This window comes from Pseudopipra pipra, chromosome 1, assembly GCF_036250125.1.
Source record: "Pseudopipra pipra isolate bDixPip1 chromosome 1, bDixPip1.hap1, whole genome shotgun sequence".
NCBI classification, from domain to species: Eukaryota; Metazoa; Chordata; class Aves; order Passeriformes; family Pipridae; genus Pseudopipra; species Pseudopipra pipra.
Window position 1 is genome coordinate 34,801,338 of NC_087549.1, and position 19,846 is coordinate 34,821,183.

The 19,846-nt window shown below is 37.7% G+C and overlaps 1 protein-coding gene and 1 long non-coding RNA gene across 3 annotated transcripts in view; both read left to right on the plus strand.

Annotated features, from left to right (window-relative positions):
• The window catches only part of ARFGEF1 (ADP ribosylation factor guanine nucleotide exchange factor 1), a 98,689-nt gene that overhangs the window by 45,214 nt on the left and 33,629 nt on the right, over window positions 1–19,846 (plus strand). For both annotated transcript variants that reach the window (XM_064651363.1, XM_064651369.1), the window contains 9 exons: window positions 23–156; window positions 10,740–10,974; window positions 14,810–14,909; window positions 15,030–15,169; window positions 15,271–15,379; window positions 16,407–16,608; window positions 17,669–17,780; window positions 18,949–19,154; window positions 19,255–19,339. In XM_064651363.1, the coding sequence (XP_064507433.1) occupies window positions 23–156; window positions 10,740–10,974; window positions 14,810–14,909; window positions 15,030–15,169; window positions 15,271–15,379; window positions 16,407–16,608; window positions 17,669–17,780; window positions 18,949–19,154; window positions 19,255–19,339 (1,323 nt within the window). The remainder of the gene's footprint in view (window positions 1–22; window positions 157–10,739; window positions 10,975–14,809; window positions 14,910–15,029; window positions 15,170–15,270; window positions 15,380–16,406; window positions 16,609–17,668; window positions 17,781–18,948; window positions 19,155–19,254; window positions 19,340–19,846) is intronic.
• On the plus strand, window positions 5,911–8,706 carry LOC135412647 (uncharacterized). The gene is made up of 2 exons (XR_010429829.1): window positions 5,911–6,276; window positions 7,815–8,706. It is a non-coding gene; the product is annotated as an uncharacterized LOC135412647 (long non-coding RNA).

Consider the following 19,846-nt stretch of genomic DNA (forward strand, 5'->3'; position numbering starts at 1 on the left):
TGAAATATGTTAACTTCTTTAGGAATCTGGAAATTCTTCAGGACCTACCCCTGGTGCTAAGTTTTCCCACATTTTACAAAAGGATGCCTTCCTTGTATTCAGGTCACTGTGTAAGCTCTCCATGAAGCCCCTGTCAGATGGACCACCGGATCCAAAGTAAGTAGAATTTAAGAGTTTTCATAATCATCTTTACTGTCTGAAAATAAAAATAAATTATTTAAGTATTTTTGCAAGTTCTCAATTACTGAGAAAGTAATGGTATGATAAAAAGAACCTAGAAACTTCGAAAAGGTACGTTTATGTTTTAGTGCATCTTTTATATACTTGTTTAGAATTTATTAACAACACCTGTTCTTCCTAGTTGTTCTTTATAATGCTTTTCGGAAGGGTTTGTATAGAAGATCTTCGGGTATTTCTGGTCTTGGCTCATGTTGCTCTGCTTTTACATAATTTCTAGGTTCATAACCATTGCTGTTTGTGCCCCACAGTTTCTTTCGTCTCTTACATACTGTGTGTCCAGTGCACATACCCAGCTCTACTTCCTATTAATAGAAACTCCTCACTTGGAGCAGATGCCGCTTGTGATAAGTTCATGCTATAGTGTTCCATTCTTTTGTTCAGGTTGGACACTTTCTTCAGCCTACTTAATCAAAACTCAAATGTTTCGAAAACAAGGTCTTTATTTGGCTGGTTTTGGAAGTCTTGTGCTCTGACTGAAGATACCATGTTTTCATCTTGGCTTAGAGAATTTTTTGTTGTAAAGCAAAAAAATAAATTCTCTGTGGATGGGTGCCAGTATTAAGTTTGAGTCTTGGCAAAAAAGTTTGCTTTCTGATCTTGGATAGAATTTGTATACATGGTTTTTTTGCACATTAGGAGCAATTGGTAATAATTTTCGAGAGGCCTACTTTTTTCTTACTGGAATCTTAAAACTGTAGTATTACTTCAGAGGGCAGTGAAAGGCCTGGAATTCTTCAAAATAAAATCAGCTTTACTTGTTCCAAGACCTTGTTCCACGGTCTAGCTTTTAAAGCAGGTAACTTTAAGACAGGTTAGTTTAATCAGTGATGTGTGTTGTGGATTTAATAAGCTGAAAAGATAGTAGAAAGAGTTTGAAGGTTTAGTCTGGAACCATTCTTAAGTTATCTAGCAATGCACTATGGAAAGTCAGGGTATTAGAGAATGAAGACTGAGCCATGAGGTTTTTCCTGACTATTTTTGAGAATTGTCTTCCAGGAAATTCCATGAAAATCCTGTGGTTTTAGTTCTCTGAGACTAAAGCTGCCCATTTATTAAAGGCTTTAATGGATTAACTCCCTCTGCAAGAGCAGAAATAGTTGTTGAGGCTCTTGGAGCTTGACATTCATATTAGAACTGATAAAGCTCTTCATATAAAACAAATCAGAGGAAGCAGCATTTGGGGCAACAGAAGTTCACTGCAAATACATTCGAAGATATCTCATATTGAAATAGAGAATGAAATAAAATATTAGATATTTAGCTATGAAGGTGTGACTTTGCAAAATGTAAAACTGCTTAAAAGTTTCTGACCGAACTGTGGACAATTGAGATAAAAGGCTTAGAGAATGGGGAAGGCTTTTTAGCACGTAGAGAGGGGTGGGGAACCTGAAACTGCTTGAAGTGATAAAACTTTACGTAACTACTCTATAATGGTAAGAATAGGAGGTAAAACTAAGTGTCTATTTAGATAAGAAAGACTGCAAAAGGAGTGTGTGTAAAGATAATTTTGAGCTTGCTACTTTCAAACTGTATAAAAGGCTATGTTATTTCTTGGCTCGGCGGAGTGCACTGGGGAGAACACCTGCCCCTTTGCATTCCCCGGCCGTAATAAAAGTGCTTTTCAGATTGGCAGAAGTTTCTTTGAATCAATATGGCACCCCAGATGGGACTAATCTCTGCTCGCCGGTGAGGACCCTCCGGAACCGGGGACCCTCTGCGCGCCCCGGGACATTACTCCGGTGAGGCTCCCCGGGCTCCGCTGGATCACCACGGGAGTAGAGGAAGACCCTGTGCACAGGTATACAAATTCTAAAACACAAGTATACAAATTTTAAAGCACTCTTTTATTTTTCCCTAGGGTTTTGGGAAGGAAACCGTAAGTCGTACGCTGGTTTTTAGGGCTCTGGGCTTGCTAGCAGCTAACAAGAGCAACACCCTTTTAATAGTAGGTTCGAGTCCTACCAGGAGGATGCATATGGCTTTGATTGTGAGTTAGAGTCTCACCGAAGCTATACCAAAAAGAGGAATTTTGGGCAGAGGGCTGCATCCTTCTGAATATGGGTTAACAGTCCCATTAGAGGGTGGTATAGGTTTTTTTGTGACAGATGTTTTTGGGTTTACCACTGTGGCTAGATTTGGGACTTGGTTTTGGAATTGCGATTATAAGTTTGGTAATATATCTGGGTTTGTTTTAAACCATCTGTCTGTGTTCCATGTGTTTGCTGAATTGTATTGGTTTTGTCTGTGAGTATTGTCTCTTATGTCATGAAATTAGTGTTGTATGTTAAGTAAGCAAATATTGGGTAATTATATTTGTTTTCATATATGTTACTGTTTTTCTCCTAATCATGGCAAAAGGACTACCTTCGTGTGTTTACGGGAGATAGTGGTTTTGTGGCTTTATGGTTTTAGGCGGAACCTTAACACTCATTGTTTGCAGGAATTAAGCCAGGAAGTTTGCTGGCCGCTTGCAGATGCCACAAACTCCAGGGCTGACAACCTCTGAAAGTGCAAACCCATATCTTTGCTCAATTTGTAAAACTGTTCACCTCATACTTGTAATCTGTGTTAAATGTTGGCAATTTTGGCGTGTTAGGGGCAAGAGTGGCATTAGGAGATCTTAACATTGGAATGGTTAAGTTTAGATACGGTTTTATACAGTATCTAAGAGAGAGTAACAAAATATGCAGGTAAAATAAGAAAAAAAAAAGGGTGGTTCTTTTCTCATTAATACTTAGATTGTGAGATTGTTACCTTGTATCAGTAAGTGTGGAGTGTGGCTATTTTGTGAACACCTAAGAAAGGAGTTTTTTATTGCCAGACTGAGGATTGCTACCAGATAGGAGATACTTGAACAAGCTAACAGGGCTGACTCAGAACTTTCCTGCCTCAAAGCTGGTGTGGTGTGTGTGTGGTGTGTGTTGAAAGTATATAACTGAAATTTGCAGATAACCACGAGTTTACATCTGTGCAAAGGGCACGACTAGAAACAGGCCAAAGTAAAAGCTAAAAATGGGAAACTGGCAAGGAAAACAAAAGGTTGATAAAAGTCCATTAGGATGTGTTTTAACACACTGGAAAGAAATTGGGGAATCTCAGGGTGAGATTACTAACAAGAAAACTCTAATCAAATATTGTTCAGAATGGTGGCCCCTCTATAAACTAGAGGAAGGAGCAAAGTGGCCAAAGCACGGATCATTAGACTATAATATTTTACTGCAGTTAATGTTGTTTTTGCGAAGGCATGGAAGATGGAATGAAGTGGTCTATGCTAATATGTTCTTTTGCTTAAGAGAACACCCAGAATGGCAGAGGGAGTGTGGCATTAATTTAGCCCTATGAGACCTGTTTGTTCTAACATTAGAGAAAGAGAATGTAAAACAAGGTATAAGAGAACTCAAAAGATGTTGTTCAGCCTGTTCAATAGGACAGAGATGTTTGAAATATACCAACAAGGAGTTAGAAAGTAGAATTAAGGATTATGTAAGTCCCTTTGGAGAAAGGGCAAATGAAATAGCCGAAGGAGGGGCTCCTGCCCCCCCCTCAGGACCAAACAGTAAATTGTCCACATCTTCAAGACAGCAGGGGAGGGAAAGAAACGGAGAAAGGGGAAGAAGGGAAATTCCTTACTTATCTCCCCTGAGCAGGTGGACACGCAGTAAAACGAGAGCAAAATCTGTCTCCCCACACACAGAGGCCAGGCGGACTACACAAGCCCCTTTAAGAGAGGCTGCAGGACCGCAGGGGCCTATAAAACTTAAAGTTAATTTCTATATGGGAGATTTAGAAAATTGGAAAGATATTGCTCGTAAATATAAAGATGACCCAGTTGGGGTAGAAAGACAGAAATTAGGTAAAGCTATCACAAAGGCAACCATCGCCGCCCTGGGTAAAAGAGAACATCGCTCTAAGAGACCTGGATGGTACCCTGGAAGTGGTAACCAGCAGAAATTGAGACCAAACCAATGTGCAATTTGTAAAGAAGAAGGACATTAGAAAAGAGAATGCCCTCAAAGGGAGCAAAAACCTATTTTAATGGCAGAATTGGACCAGGATTAAAGGGGACCGAAGGGTTTTGCCCCCAGGGATCCCTTGGTTATAATGGAACTGGGGAAAAATAAACATAAAATAGAATTTTTAGTAGACACCGGAGCAACATTTTCTGTGTTAAATCAGGAATTAAACCTCATGGACAATGTATCTTTGAATGTGATAGGAGCCACTGGTCAAGTTGAAAAAGTATCTTTTATGAAACCACTAAGTTTTAAATTAGGTAAGACTTTAGGTATACATAAATTCCTATATATGCCTCATGCACCTAAATCACTTTTGGGAAGGGATCTATTAGAAAAACTAAATGCAGAAATTAGGTTCAACAATGGAGATATGCAACTTAAAGTAAAAGAGAATGAATTAATCGAAATTTTAAGTCTTGCTCTAATCCAGCCACAGATATCGGGAGAAGTACCACCAGCAATCTATGACCAGATCTACCCGGGGGTCTGGGCTGACAGGACCCCAGGAAGGGCCAGACACGCTCAACCTGTAACAGTAAGAGTAAAACCTGGGACACGGCCGGTAAGAATTAATTGAATGTAAATCAGAATTCAACACACCTATTTTTAAGAGCTCCACCCAGTGGTAGCTAACCCATATACACTTCTAACTAAACAAAAAATGAATATGTCTGGTTTTCTGTTTTAGATTTAAAAGATGCCTTTTTCTGCTTGCCTTTGGACCCTAAAAATCAAAAATTTTTTGCCTTTGAATGAGAAAGCCTGGATACAGGAAGACGAGCACAGCTTACATAAGACTGTTCTCCCACAAGGATATAAAATAGTCCAACAATTTTTGGAGATCAGTTTGCCAAAGATCTTGAAGAATAGACTGCACCTTCAGACAGCGGAGTCCTCTTGCAATATGTAGAAATCTCAGGAAGACAACATCGACATGGGCCAGAAAGAAAAGAAGCCATCTGTAAAATACCTTTGCCCCAGACTCCAAAAAGAACTTTGCACATTTTTGGAATGACTGGCTGGTGCAGGCTTTGGATCTACAAATATGGACTAATAGTCAAACCTCTATACCAAATTCTACAAGATGGAGATCAACAATTAACATGGACTGGAGAAGCTAAACAAACCTTCCATTGGCTTAAGAAAGAACTGATGCAGGCACCTGCACTGGGCCTCCCAGATGTAACTAAGCCTTTTTTGCTCTTTTCGCATGAAAGGCAGGGAATTGCACTGGGGGTCCTGGCCCAGCAGGTCAGACAATATTGCCGAGCAGTGGCATACTTCTCTAAACAGTTAGATGAAGTGAGCAAAGGATGGCCAGGATGCCTGAGGGCCGTAGCTGCAGTAGTACTGAACATACAAGAAGCCTGAGAGCTCACAATGGGACAGAAAATGACTGTTCTAGTGTCACACGTGGTTTCAGCAGTGCTCGAACAGAAAGGCAGTCACTGGCTCTCGCCCTCCAGGTTTCTCAAATACCAGGCCACTCTAGTAGAACAAGATGATGTTGAAATCATCACCACTAACATCATAAATCAACAACCACAGAGAGACCGGTGTATCATGATTGCATTGAAACTATTGAAGCAACATATTTCAGCTGACCGGACTTGAAAGATACACCACTGCCTGAGGCAGAAATGTAGTTCACGGACGGAAGCAGCTATATGAAAGATGGAATCCACAAAGCTGGTTATGCATTGAAAGAAAAAAGAAAGGACATTAATATTTGGATGGACTCAAAGTATGCCTTCGGAGTAGTTCATGCTCATGGAGCAGTGTGGAAAGAAAGAGAGTTACTCACATCACAAGGAAAACAGATAAAGCACGCAGAAGAAATCTTAAAATTACTTGAAGCTGTCCAGTTACCGAAAAGGCTTGCTATTATGCATTGTAGAGGACATCAAAAAGGCTTGACCAAGAAAAAGGCAATCGATTGGCAGATCGAGAGGCGAAAAAGGCAGCAGAAAACGGCCAGGTAGAACTTGCCTCCCTAATTCCTGATGGCAAAATTATAGAGGTAAGCTCTAATGTATCATATTCAAAGGAGGATTTGAAATTAATAAAAGATCAGCAAGCTCAACGCAAAGGTAACATGTACTACTTAGAAACAGGACAAATAGTGGTACCTGAAAGAGTACTATGGAAAGTTGTACAGGCAGAACATAACAAAACTCATTGGGGGGCAGATGCATTACACAAATATTTAAGGAAACAAATTATAGGACGAAATTTATACACTACAATAATCCAGGTTACTAAACAATGCAAGACCTGCCTTCAAAATAATCCTCACACAACCAATAAAATCGAGATAGGGACAATTGGCAAAGGTAATCTCCCAGGGCAACACTTGCAGATAGATTTCTCTGAGTTGCCTAGGAAAGGAGGCTACAGATACCTGTTGGTTTTGACAGATACTTTCTCAAATTGGCCAGAGGCTTTCCCGACTCGAAGCAATAAGGCTCGAGAAGTTGTCAAGGTACTACTTAATGAAATTATCCCCAGGTTTGGAGTACCTGACATCATCTCCTCGGACAGAGGACCACATTTTGTAGCTAAAGTAATACAAAGAATTAGCAGCATCCTGCAAATCAATTGGCAATTACACACTCCATATCGACCACAAGCAAGTGGTCAGGTGGAGAAAATGAATCATTTGATAAAACAACAATTGGCAAAAATCTGTCAAGAAGTAAACCTACATTGGTACCAAGCATTACCTCTGGCCTTATTGCGAATAAGGGTCAAACCTAAAACTAAAGAAGGGCTGAGCCCTTTTGAAATGTTATATGGAAGTACCACTCAGATCATCATTAATGACTATAGCTGAAACAGAATCTTTTACTACAGATTTGATGATCTTGTTAACTGAACACACATCTAAAGACTTTCAGGTTGTGACTAATGTCTTTGGAAAATTACAAAAAGATGTCTCAGTAGCAATACAGTGTATCCAAACTCAGCAATGGATACAATCTGTATCGGCAAGAATTATAAGAGAAGGAACCTCAGGAATTTTACCTCAAGAGATAAGAGAGATCATATCCAGACAAGACACCACAAGTAAATTTGAAAAAGAACATCAGGCATGGTGGCAGTTAGTGAACTTCACATATAACACAGAGCAGGAACAAATAGAGGCATATGGTCTTACCATCCGTGAGGCAAAAGAACAGACCATATTTCCTGTCTTAGCATTAGGAGCAATACACCGGGACATTGTAGTTAGACCTATAGGGCATAATGTCTGGGCAAGCTATGACAAGGACACGGGGAGGTGGCAAACTGTCAACACGAAGGCCTGTATACCTAGGGAACAACTAGGATATGTGTGTGAAAATGCTGTAATAGAGAAGGAGGATTTATGTTTAGATACAGAAGACAGTGTATGTACGTTTGAAATGTTCCCAAATACACAGGCACAGTCCCAAGTGTATTATGTAGGTAAAGGATGTGCCTGCATCAGGACACCTTGCACAAGTATAACAATTGATAATTGTAAAGAACTAACTAATGCTACTAACTTCTGTGTTTGCAATTTTACCAAAATAATAGGATGTGACTTTAAATACACTGCTCCTGTGACCACCATGCAATTGATCTCAGATAGATATATGTCATATCATGAAGTGCCTAAACTACAAATAGGCATGGACATTAATATCCTCCAGAAAATGCTCTATCATCCGGATATTGAACAAATGATGGAAAAGGTAAATGCTACTTCACGTCGCATGCTGTGGCAAGTGAAACACGACACAACAGAGATAAAAAACATCATTACAGAAGTGACAAAAACTGGAGAACATCATTGGTGGAGCATGTTTTTGAGATTAACCAATAGACATTCACCCACGGCAGCTCAGCTATTTAACTTCCTGATTCACCCGATCTTGGTTTTGATGCTGGCAGCTCTCCTCCTTACAATCGTCAATCTATGGATGTGGTGGAAAATAAGAACTATAGTACAACAAGTACATGTGCTCTGGACTGTACAAAAAGTGATGCAAAAGAATTTGCATTAGTTAAAAGAAAAGGGGGGAATTGAAATAGAGAATGAAATAAAATATTAGATATTTAGCTATGAAGGTGTGACTTTGCAAAATGTAAAACTGCTTAAAAGTTTCTGACCGAACTGTGGACAATTGAGATAAAAGGCTTAGAGAATGGGGAAGGCTTTTTAGCACGTAGAGAGGGGTGGGGAACCTGAAACTGCTTGAAGTGATAAAACTTTACGTAACTACTCTATAATGGTAAGAATAGGAGGTAAAACTAAGTGTCTATTTAGATAAGAAAGACTGCAAAAGGAGTGTGTGTAAAGATAATTTTGAGCTTGCTACTTTCAAACTGTATAAAAGGCTATGTTATTTCTTGGCTCGGCGGAGTGCACTGGGGAGAACACCTGCCCCTTTGCATTCCCCGGCCGTAATAAAAGTGCTTTTCAGATTGGCAGAAGTTTCTTTGAATCAATATTTGGAGAAGTGCCTAGAATTTATCAGTGGCTCTGAGGCATTGATGGATTTTTGAACTATTACAAACATGCTGTAATTGGAAGGGGAGGTGTAGGGTGTCTACAGCATTTTAAAGAGTCTTATCTGCCCCTTTAATAATCATATTTCCAGTGAAATTTGTTATGAAGTCTGTAATGAAATATTTTCAAATTTTAGGTAACTGGACATGGAGCTTTAGCTTAAAATCACAAGGGTGGGAGTTGAGATCAGCATTATGTTTCCAGGGAACCTCGTTAATGTCTTTGTTTCCTTTTTCCCTGGAATAAAATAAGATGGGAGTGAAATATCTTGAAGGTTTGCTTGTTATTTTTTTTTTCCTTAAACTTATTTTAAATTAAGTGGGCTTTAGACATCATACAGGATTGATAAGCCCAGCATGTTAAGATTTCAGTTAGGAGCTGACACTTGCTGCAAATAGGCAATATTTAATATTTTATTTATGACTGAAATTTGCTGTCTACAGACTTGATACCCTGTGATGCAAAATCAAGCCTTTTGCATCAAGAGAGATTGTTATGTCAGGTTTCATGCGGCTGTGCAGTGCCAGAGCCAAGCATTTTCTTGAAAAACTCCTACAGAGAGCAGTTTTGGGACATTGACTTTGACCTGCAGCCCATTAGGAAAAATGAGAGGGACAAATTCTTCACTCAGTTTGACTGGCTATGTTTTCTTCTCAAAAGTGTCTTCAGAAAAAAGTCTACGGTTGGAATTACAATTTATGAGTTTTAAATGTTTGCAGATTGATTTCCCCATCCCACTTGGTTTGACAGAAATAATTGAGTTTATTTGTAGCATACTTGTTATTAATTTGCATTTTTGCTTTTAGCTAGGCTGAAATTACTTTTTTTTTTCAATTAAGCTTTTGTTTTTTGCAGCATACAGCAAATATCCAACTGCTGTTTGTGTCACATGTTGACTTGAAGTACTCCTTACTATGTCTGAGCTGTATTGGATGAAAAATTTCCTGTCATTGTTCCTCATGTTTCATAACTGTCCTCTGTCAGTGAGCAGTTGTTTAATGAAAGCTGTGGACTGTCCTGTTGGGAAAGTCAATTATGTCTTTACCTGCCCTTCAGAAGAGCTTTACTCTTTTTTTGAGATGATCAGAAGTGGGAAGAAGTACTGGGAGTCTGAGGAGAGAATGTTTTCCCCCAGAATGTTTTTTATTGCATTGTGTTTTTATAGATGCAGATTTCCTTTATGCTTTCTTTGTGTGTGTGTGGTTTGGGGGTTTTTTGACTATTTTATTGTGTTTGGTTTTGTTTTGTTTTTAAGGCATAAATAGTAGCACTGTTCTGATATGAATTCTAACTTATTTCAATCTGTAAGAAGCATGATGTTACTGTGGGGCACTTGAAAATGCTGCAGTTGCCTGACTTTATGACTGCCATGCTTAAAATAGACGTGTTATATATCTTACCTGTTCTAGGAGTGGGATGGGGCCAGTGACTAATAAATGTTGTATTCAAAAAAAGAGATTTCAGTGTTGGCAGGAATAGGTCAGGTAGTACAAGTGTTGTCTTCATAGTCCTTCAACTCTCTTTCCGTGCTGGTGGAAATAGAGGAGGAGGAGGAATTTCCTCATCTTGATAGTCAGAATTTGGTAGGTGGGCTGCATATTTTAGATGGGATCTTCCAAAGGTCCATTAATAGGAAAGAGTGCTTACTTCATCCTCTTATGCCTCCTGTTGCTGCTGTTCTGCAGTGCTGTGATGCAGAAGAGAGAGTGGCTCAATAGTAATTTTTCCTTTTCTGTAAGAAGTTATTCTTGCCCACCTTGGTTGAAGAATGACCACTTCAGTAAAAAAGATCAACATCTTTTAATGATCCTTTCTGCAACAGGTTGTGTCAAATTTGAATGAATTTCATTAACGTACAACTGGCAAAATCATTGTATATATTGACTTTTCAAGAGAATGTTTTATTTTTTATGACTTAGGCTGAGCTGACATGCTCTGTTTTGTTGTAGATCTCATGAACTGCGATCAAAGATTCTTTCATTGCAGTTGCTTCTCTCCATTCTGCAAAACGCAGGACCAGTCTTCAGGACAAATGAGATGTTTATTAATGCTATAAAGCAGTACCTTTGTGTTGCACTGTCAAAAAATGGAGTCTCATCAGTTCCAGAAGTTTTTGAACTTTCACTTTCCATATTTCTTACCCTCCTCTCAAACTTTAAGACTCATCTAAAGATGCAGATCGAGGTACGTTACATTAATTTCTAATTAAAGAGTGGGGGATGTTCAGTGAACATTTGTTTGTTTGATTGTAGCTCAGTCTCACTTAGATAAATTTGACTCACAGCTTTTGTGTAAGACTTGCCAGATCTTCCTTATTTTAAAGTTTTCTGTTGGCTGTGGCATGTTATTATCACGTGATGCTGAAATTCAGAATTGAGTAGGTTTGTGGCTAAGCTCAATCAATCAGTGTTCAATAATGTGATTAAGAAAGTTTAGCCCTGCACTGCATAATACAAATTAGGAAAATGAGTACACTTATGAAATTCTATGTAATATATGGTTTTACAAAGGAATTTAAAAGAAAAATTAATGACTCGAGAAGCATTGTGCATTCTCTTTGAGGTCACTTGAACAAATTTCTTTCTCTAGGGAAATCCCAGCTATTTGATTATTATAGCCACTTTTCTTTGTATATCAGGGCCTATATCAGTATATGTTCTGAATAAGATAATCTCATTTCCTCTAAAGATACGTGCACAATTAAACTCCTTGGGCAGTACGTAGAGATAAGTATGTATTCTTAGCAATAAGTTATCTGAGTCCTTACAGACAGTGTAAATTCTCTCACTGGACTAATACATTCTAAGTCATAGGGGAAAGCCAGATGTATGTACAGGGTTTGTTCTTGAGTTCTGTAGCTGTGTACAGAACTAATCTGTCCCTTGGAACCACATGGATACCCTCTTGTGGTGTCCCGTGTGTTAAAACTCTTAATTCTGTGGTGAATGAAGCAGTAGTGTGCACAGTGTGTCCCTACTGTGCATTTTAGTATTTTTATGTTTGTGGAGTCAGTGTGAACACTGAAGCCTACAGATTGCCCCATCTGTGTGGAGCTTAAGTGCGTGAAAAGATGCTGAGAAATGTTGATAATGTTGCGGTTATAAGGACCTTGAATTCAGGGAATTCTTCATCTGTGCATGTCACTGTACAAGTTGATATGTTATGGCGCTTTGGAGGAAGAACCTCATTTTGACAGTAGCAAGTCAGAAAAGGATTGTGTTCTGATCACTTACCAGGTTATTTTGATACGTTTTAGGTGAAGAAACAATAGGTTTTCCAGTATTTTATAGCAGTGATTGAATGTGCCTTGAAAATATGATGTGTTTTGAAGGGTTTCGAGACAAACTGTGTGCTCAACAAGACTGTAGTGCAAGTGTGGTGTTTGGCACATCAGACAGACTGGGCTGAGCTGCTCCTCAGTCACACAGCCTGCTTCCCAGAAAGAGTTGGACTTGCTATGTGCTCACAGAGCTTACAATCAGCATGTAGGTGGTGAATGCGTTGCAATCCAACTTCCCTGACAGAAAGTGGATGCGTTTCCATCGCTGCCATCCTTTCACAAACTCCAAGCAGAAAATGGGATATAGGATACCCTACACTATTGTAGCAGGTTCTAGAGTATGTCAAATTAGGACCATCACCCGTATCAGGGCTGTGTTTCTTCCTTGTGAGTATGAAAGCAAAAAGCTTGATGCCGCCAAAGTGTCCCATCTATTGCAAAACGTAGGGGATAGAAACTTTTTCTTTTTCGTGATTTTGAGCTAAGAATTCCTCTTTCAGCTCCTGAGCCTAAAGGTTATTCAAAAGATGTGGGTAGACAAGTAGATAACTTCACATTCAGTTTGTGTCTTGGAGCTGTAAGGAGAGCCATATGCTCTGATTTATAATATGCAAAATCTATATATTTTGGGATTGAGGCTGCATTCTTCGTCTGTGTAAGAATTTTCTGGCATATTTTAAAAGAAAAGCTTCAGATTCTGTTGGAAGTATCCCTCCCTTAGCCTTTTGACTTACAATACCTCTGACAGCTAAAATAGTTTGAGTTGTACCTTAGCTGTATTGTAACTGTATTTCTGAATGGGTCAATGAATATACTTGCAGCAAGTCAAGTCCTAGATATCAGAGAAGTTGGGGTGACATTTAGCTGTATTTGCCATTACCACCCGTTCATAATTGTTAATATAAGCTGCCTTTAAACTCATACCCTCAGTTGACCAAGTAAATAAATAATTGGCTCTTTTCTGGTTTACTCTTCCAATATACTAGGAACAGAGTCTCAACTCTGTGATGTGAATTGCAATAAGTAACATAGTGATAGCATTTTTAAACATCTAAAATGTAAATAATCAGTACAGTTTTGAGAAGCTGTTCATTCCAAGATATGCTTCTCCAAAGGTGACACCAAAAGCAAGAAGTTCAGCTCTGTCTTGGAAGCAGAGATCTGAAGTGCCTTCATAATATGCAGACCTTTCAGTTAATTTCTCTTCTAGTTTAGATTTAGGTTTTGTTTTTATCCATGAAACTTTTTTTCTCTGCTCCTTCAATGACTTCTTTTTTTAAGTTTTCTACCAGAAAAATATAATTTTCCTGATTTCAGAGAGTATATAACATTACTGTCTTTCAGTAAAAAAAAATCAGAAAACAGCAAATATGTAAATAAGAATTGCTCTTAGCATGACATTTGTTAAACTTTTGTCTTTATAATGTCTGATTACATAAAATTGTGGCTAAAATCAGTCTAGTATTCTCTTAAGTATGTTTAGGCACTTGAAAGTCTTTGATCTTATGTTGAACTCCTTAGGTTTCATAGGGTACTTTCCTTACTAAGACTAGTATCTGAGATTGTGCTGTGTGCCTGTCTCTCTAAAGAGAATGTAACTGTTGGTAGCACATTTTGCTTGAGGAAATTATTTACCAGCAAAGTTGCCTAAAAGTCAGCATTGCTGTTTTTCCCCATACACATGACATAAAGTGCAGTTACGCTTACCTCTACGTGGCTAATAGCATAAAAATCTCTTTATAAATTCTGTACTAAAAGGAATAGCCAATATTATAAACAAGAGTAGTTACATATTGGGATATTTGCATGATGCTATTGGAGAAGTGAGCTTGAGACTATCAGCAACGTTCTAGAAAAAACATGTTGGTGGATTTGGTAGGCCACAACTGGCTGTGAGGAGCTGAACTCTTAGAAGTGCCGAACAGCGGTGTAATGCTGTGTAGGATGGTGATGTAATGCCGTGTAGCAGTTCTCACTTTGAGCTCAAATGCTGTTACGGCAGTTACTGCTGCTCAGGAGAGAAGTGAGAAGAAGCCTGTCCTGCTAAGCATACTTGGCTGAATTAGTAAGCCCATAGTGTTGATAGATCTGGTGAGGAACTGAGAGGGGATAAAATAGTCTCTGTTCCAGACAACAGCACCTGTACTGAAGTGATTTCAGGGAAAACTAATGACTCTTTTAGGGAAGAGTAGCTTTCTTATTAATGGACTTGCTACTGTGTTTTTATGCTGTGCCAGTACCCTTCTTCCAATAATCTAATACTGAAGTGTGATTCTTTTGTGTCAGAATTTTACCTTTCTGATGGAGGTCCTATACTTAAGTGACTTTGTTATGTTTTTCACTGTCTTGTAGAAAAAATCTTTTTGTGATGAGGTAATACCTCTCCTTTCAAAATCCCAAATGAACTCTTAGCCACTTAGACTTCTCATTAGGCTAAACTGTCCTTCAGGGTCTGACATCTTTCCCAGTTCTTCTGGTTTTGAGTGTTCAAAATATAAAGCAAATTTTTCAGCTGGCCAAAACTCCAGAGGTACATAACTAACAGTTCAAATTCCTAATTTGAATGTATCAAGCATAAGTTGTATTTCTTCCTTTCCTCCTTTTTTTTTTCCTCTTTATTTCCTGTACCTCTAAGGTGCTGCTTTCAGAATTATGTCAGAATTTTGGCATCAAAGTTAGTGACTGTGTTTGTAATAGATTTTTTTTTTTTCTTCTCCCTCTTCCTGGAATATTTGTTAGGTTTTCTTCAAAGAAATTTTCCTGTATATCTTGGAAACTTCTACTAGCTCATTTGATCATAAGTGGATGGTTATACAAACACTGACAAGGATATGTGCAGGTATTAAGGATCATTTGATTCTAGTTTTTACATTTTTATCTTGAAGAACAAAACTGTACTTGCCTTTCATTGAGTTACCTAGTTTTTGTTCCAAGTTTGACAATATCACTTTATTTATAGATGCCCAGAGTGTAGTGGACATCTACGTGAACTATGATTGTGATTTAAATGCAGCAAATATATTTGAAAGGCTGGTTAATGACTTATCAAAGATTGCTCAAGGAAGGGGGAGCCAAGAACTTGGCATGTCCAATGTTCAGGTAAAAATTTCACTAAACTTTATAAAGCTTCATGTTTCTTGGCATGATAGGTTGAAACTAAACTCCATTCCACTAATAACTGTTTATGAAATCTTTTCTAGGAATTAAGTTTGAGAAAAAAAGGATTGGAATGCTTAGTGTCAATCTTGAAGTGCATGGTCGAGTGGAGTAAGGATCAATATGTAAATCCCAATTCTCAGACAACACTTGGTAAGACACGATATGTTTCTTCTGGCTTTAATGAAGGGGTGCTGCAAGAGTTTCTTGTGTTCTATCCATATCTTGCTAATGTTAGTGTACAAGTTAGTAAGGTCTCTTGCATGAAAGAGAGAGAATAAATTTTTTTCTTAATAGAAATATTTGTAAGTTTGGTGCAATTTGAACAAGTTGTCTGAGTTGTCTTTTCCTAATTGTATGAATTTGTAGAACACTACTACACTGAAAATTAGTAAATCCTGTTATTTTCTGTATTTCTAATTTTAAAAGGATCTCAGAACTCGCTTTGAAGCTCCCTTAATTGCATCTAATTTCATATTGATTAAATTACTACTGGAGTAAGCAGGATGGAGAGCATTTTTTTTACTTAATAGTAAAAAAATTACTCATTTATTTATTATTTACCTATTATAGCTATGGAACTTTGAATGTTGTAAGCAGTGAAGTAACTAAATCATTAATCTTGTTTTAATCCTGTTTCCATCTGACCTGAGGTGAGAAGTACTAAGGTTATGCCAGAATTTTCAGATTAGGTGCTAAAGTTGGTAGGTGAAGTAATAAACATTTTAGAGTGGTTAGCATGACTGTCCTTGTGAGCTGAGAGCACCAGCTCCTTGATGTGTCTACATTCTTTTAAACACTGTGCTTCAGAAATTCAGAATATTGTGGTTTTCTTCAGGTAAAAAGTAATATTGGACTTGAAAATAAAAGATATGAGATGTAATTAGGTTTCTAAGGTGTCAAATTTTTTTCCAGGTGCCTGCAAATTATAGTTAAGGCTTAAATTTCAGTATGTGATGAAGTAAAAGAATTCTCCTTGATATTTTGTAGTGATTTTTTATTATTATTTTTTTCCCAATTAAAATAAAGGCAGAATAATTATATAAAAATAAATACATCATTGAAGGTAGCCCAACTAACTTTTTAAAGCCTTTAGAAAGGATTTTAAGAATAAACTGTGATTTTAGGTTTTTTTCCACTGTATGTATTTTGGATATATGTAACCCTTTCCAATTTCTAGGCCAAGAAAAACCCACAGAACAGGACAGCAGTGAAACCAAACACCCTGAGACAATTAACAGATATGGAAGCTTAAATTCCTTGGATTCTACTGCTTCATCAGGAATTGGCAGTTACAGCACACAGATGTCTGGCACTGACAACCCAGAGCAGTTTGAGGTCCTAAAGCAACAAAAGGAAATAATAGAACAAGGAATTGACTTGTGAGTGCCCTTTTATCACCCCGGGAGGGTGGATTCTTTTGGAGCTATGAAGATTCCTGGGTTTTTCTTCCTTCTCCTCATAGATACTCATCTTGTGTTAGGAAAATACTCTGGATGTAACAGCACTTCCTCTGGTGAAAGAGTGCTGAATGGTGTCCCCTTTGGAGCCTGTCAACAGTGTTTTGTGTTAACCTAATTCCTCACAGCTAGAAGATGAGTACTCTGAATGTTTGTTCTTTTTTTCTCCAGACCTGCTTGTCTAAAAATAAGGGGTTTATATTTGGATAAAAAGAACATTGAACTCGTGATCAGTTGAATATGACCCCTGTTAATGTACACATTACTGATGAAAGTGCCTGTATACTTAAACTGATGCTTCCTTCTGAGTAATTAACTTGTCATAATTAGAACTGTAGGATAGTGTAATTTCTCAGTGCAGTCTGACATGAATCTTCTGTGTGATTTCAGCTTTTTCACCTTAACCTCCTTGGTGAGGTTTATGCAAAAATAAAAGTTTTCTGTCATATAGTTCTGGGACCCTGAACAAACATGCCTTATTCCTTTAAGGTTTTGATTTCTTTCAGTTACCTGGTTCCTTGTCTTGTACATTTTCATTCTTACAGGCAACTCATGGATTTCTTGGTTGTTTCATACAGATAAAAATAAAAAGCAACAGGGTATAATTGTTCTTTCCAAGCCAACACTTTGCTGTCTCTGTGGAATATTTTTTAATTCACGAGTGCCAGAGTAAATGATAGTGTTTAGCTCTTTTTACTTGGAGCTGCCTGGATGACATGCTGGCAGTTATGTTGGAAAGAGGAAGAGGAGGCTGTTTACAGGGTAACAACAACAGAAACAAACAAAACCCCCATCATCCAATAATTATAGAAAGCAACAGCTCATTCCCATCTAAGGCATAGTTTGATAAAGGAAAAATATTTAATACATAGATTTTTCAGGACATTATCTGAAATTATTAAATCTTTTTACTTAAGCTTGTACAGCTTTGTGCATGGGTAAAAGGGTTAACTCTTATTCCATCCTGATCTTGATTGTACAGGTTCAATAAGAAACCAAAGAGGGGGATTCAGTACCTGCAAGAACAAGGAATGCTTGGCACTACCCCAGAAGATATTGCTCAGTTCTTGCATCAAGAGGAAAGATTAGATTCAGTAAGAAAACTGTTTTCCTGATAATTGTTTTTGCTGATGCAGATGTGTTTATACTAATTGCAAATCACTTGTTAGTGTGTTAAAGTGTGTAACGTTTTTGTACAATGAAGAAACGGAAACTTCTCTCTCTTCTAAAATTCCTAAGCTTAAGGAATTTGGTTTCTAGAATGCATTAGAGCTCTACCCTGTGCTATATGCATCCTGCAGTTCAGCAAAGTGTAAAGGAAAACATTGACCTACTTGAGCTGACTCAAAACTTGTACTTAGTTACTAGTATAGCCAGAAGAACCTTGTAAATTGTATGTACTTTAGTCCAGTAAGTAACTGCCAGAAGTATCTGTCCTTCAGAGAGGGCTAAAAAATAATGTGGTGCAACAGCATTAAAAGCACTTTTTCTGTTTCCCAAAAGAAAGTTATTTAATGTTCTTTGATTTTATTTACAGCTAGAAGCTGTTTCTGGACTTGGAAGGGTCCTACAGTATCTGGCTGAGGATCGGAATATCTCATGAAAAACAGCTTTCTGAAACAGCAGCCTGCACCACTGTGCTTAGTAACCACACCTGTTTTGGTGCCCATGCTTGCAACTGTGGCAAAAGTCACAAATTTCAGTATTAAAACTTAAAATCTCATATCAAAACAAATTTTTTAACCTCAATTTACATATACACATACAGGCATCTTTATCTGAATGCTTGTTGTTTTTCACTGTACTGTATTGCTTTGACAGTGAACTTGGATGAATTCGAGTACCAGCTATTTATATTTGAGCTTCCCTTGCATCTGTTTGAGATCTGCACCCTAAGGGATAAAGTTTAGTTTAGTAATTTTTTCATTCCTGTAGTAAGTGTCCTTACTACAAAAATCGTTGTAGTAGAGAACAATCATTGGTAATATTAACTTTGTGTTTTGCATGTGGAATTCATCTAATGGAAAAATGGCATATAAGTAAAGCCAGAGAAGGAGGAATGTAGGCAGATATGTATGAGCATGTAAGAGCATTATGATGGAATGTATGGCCAAAATACTCGGCTTTAGAGAGGAGAAGCAGGAGTATGTCTTAGTTAATTGCATACAGGCCTCTGTTTTTGTGAGACTTTTGAGTCTGTTTTCTGTTTTGTATTTTTCCTAGTGTAAATGCACTAGTTTGCCTTTTCTGTTCTTATTTTAGACTCAGGTTGGGGAGTTCCTGGGAGACAATGATAAATTTAACAAAGAAGTCATGTACGCCTATGTAGACCAACACGACTTTTCAGGAAAGGATTTTGTTTCAGCTCTGCGCATGTTTCTAGAAGGATTTCGCCTTCCAGGAGAAGCTCAAAAAATTGATCGCCTAATGGAGAAATTTGCTGCTAGATATTTAGAATGTAACCAAGGGTAAGATGTACTTTGTCTTCAGAACCTTGGAAAGCTGAATAATTAGTAAAAAATCCTAATAAATTAAATTTGCTGTTCTTTTTCTCCTTTTTGCCTTCAGGCAAACTCTTTTTGCTAGTGCAGATACTGCATATGTTTTAGCTTACTCAATTATCATGTTGACAACAGATCTTCACAGTCCACAGGTATGTTGCTGGAATAAGTATTTGTGTAATCCATAGATATGTAACTTTCAAGTTTTGTAACAATGTAGTTTTAAAAGCTTGAGGTCCAGTTTAACACCAATATGTGTGTAAGAAGTAAGCTAGCTTATGTTTAACAGTTTTATGTTTCATGGGCATTGAGATTTTTAATTTGTTTTGGTTAGGCCTTTCTGTAAGGTAGATTTCTTTTAGATAGATAGTTTGGTCTGTATGCCAAGATAAAACATTCTTTTTCTTTCTTCCTTCCTTCCTTTCTTTTTTTTTTGGTAATGTGTATTATAATTGATCTGTGGATCCTACTGCATGAGTGTTGGAATGTCCTCATGTCCTTGTATTATTTTGTAGATATGACAGTCTTGCATATGTTGAATACTTAAAAATGTCTTCTGAATCAGTAGGTTTGTCTTCGATGGTAACTTGTCATCTGCTGGCCAGTTTTGTAGGCAGCATTGTAACTGCAATGAGCTTGCCTCATTTGTTGATATTTAT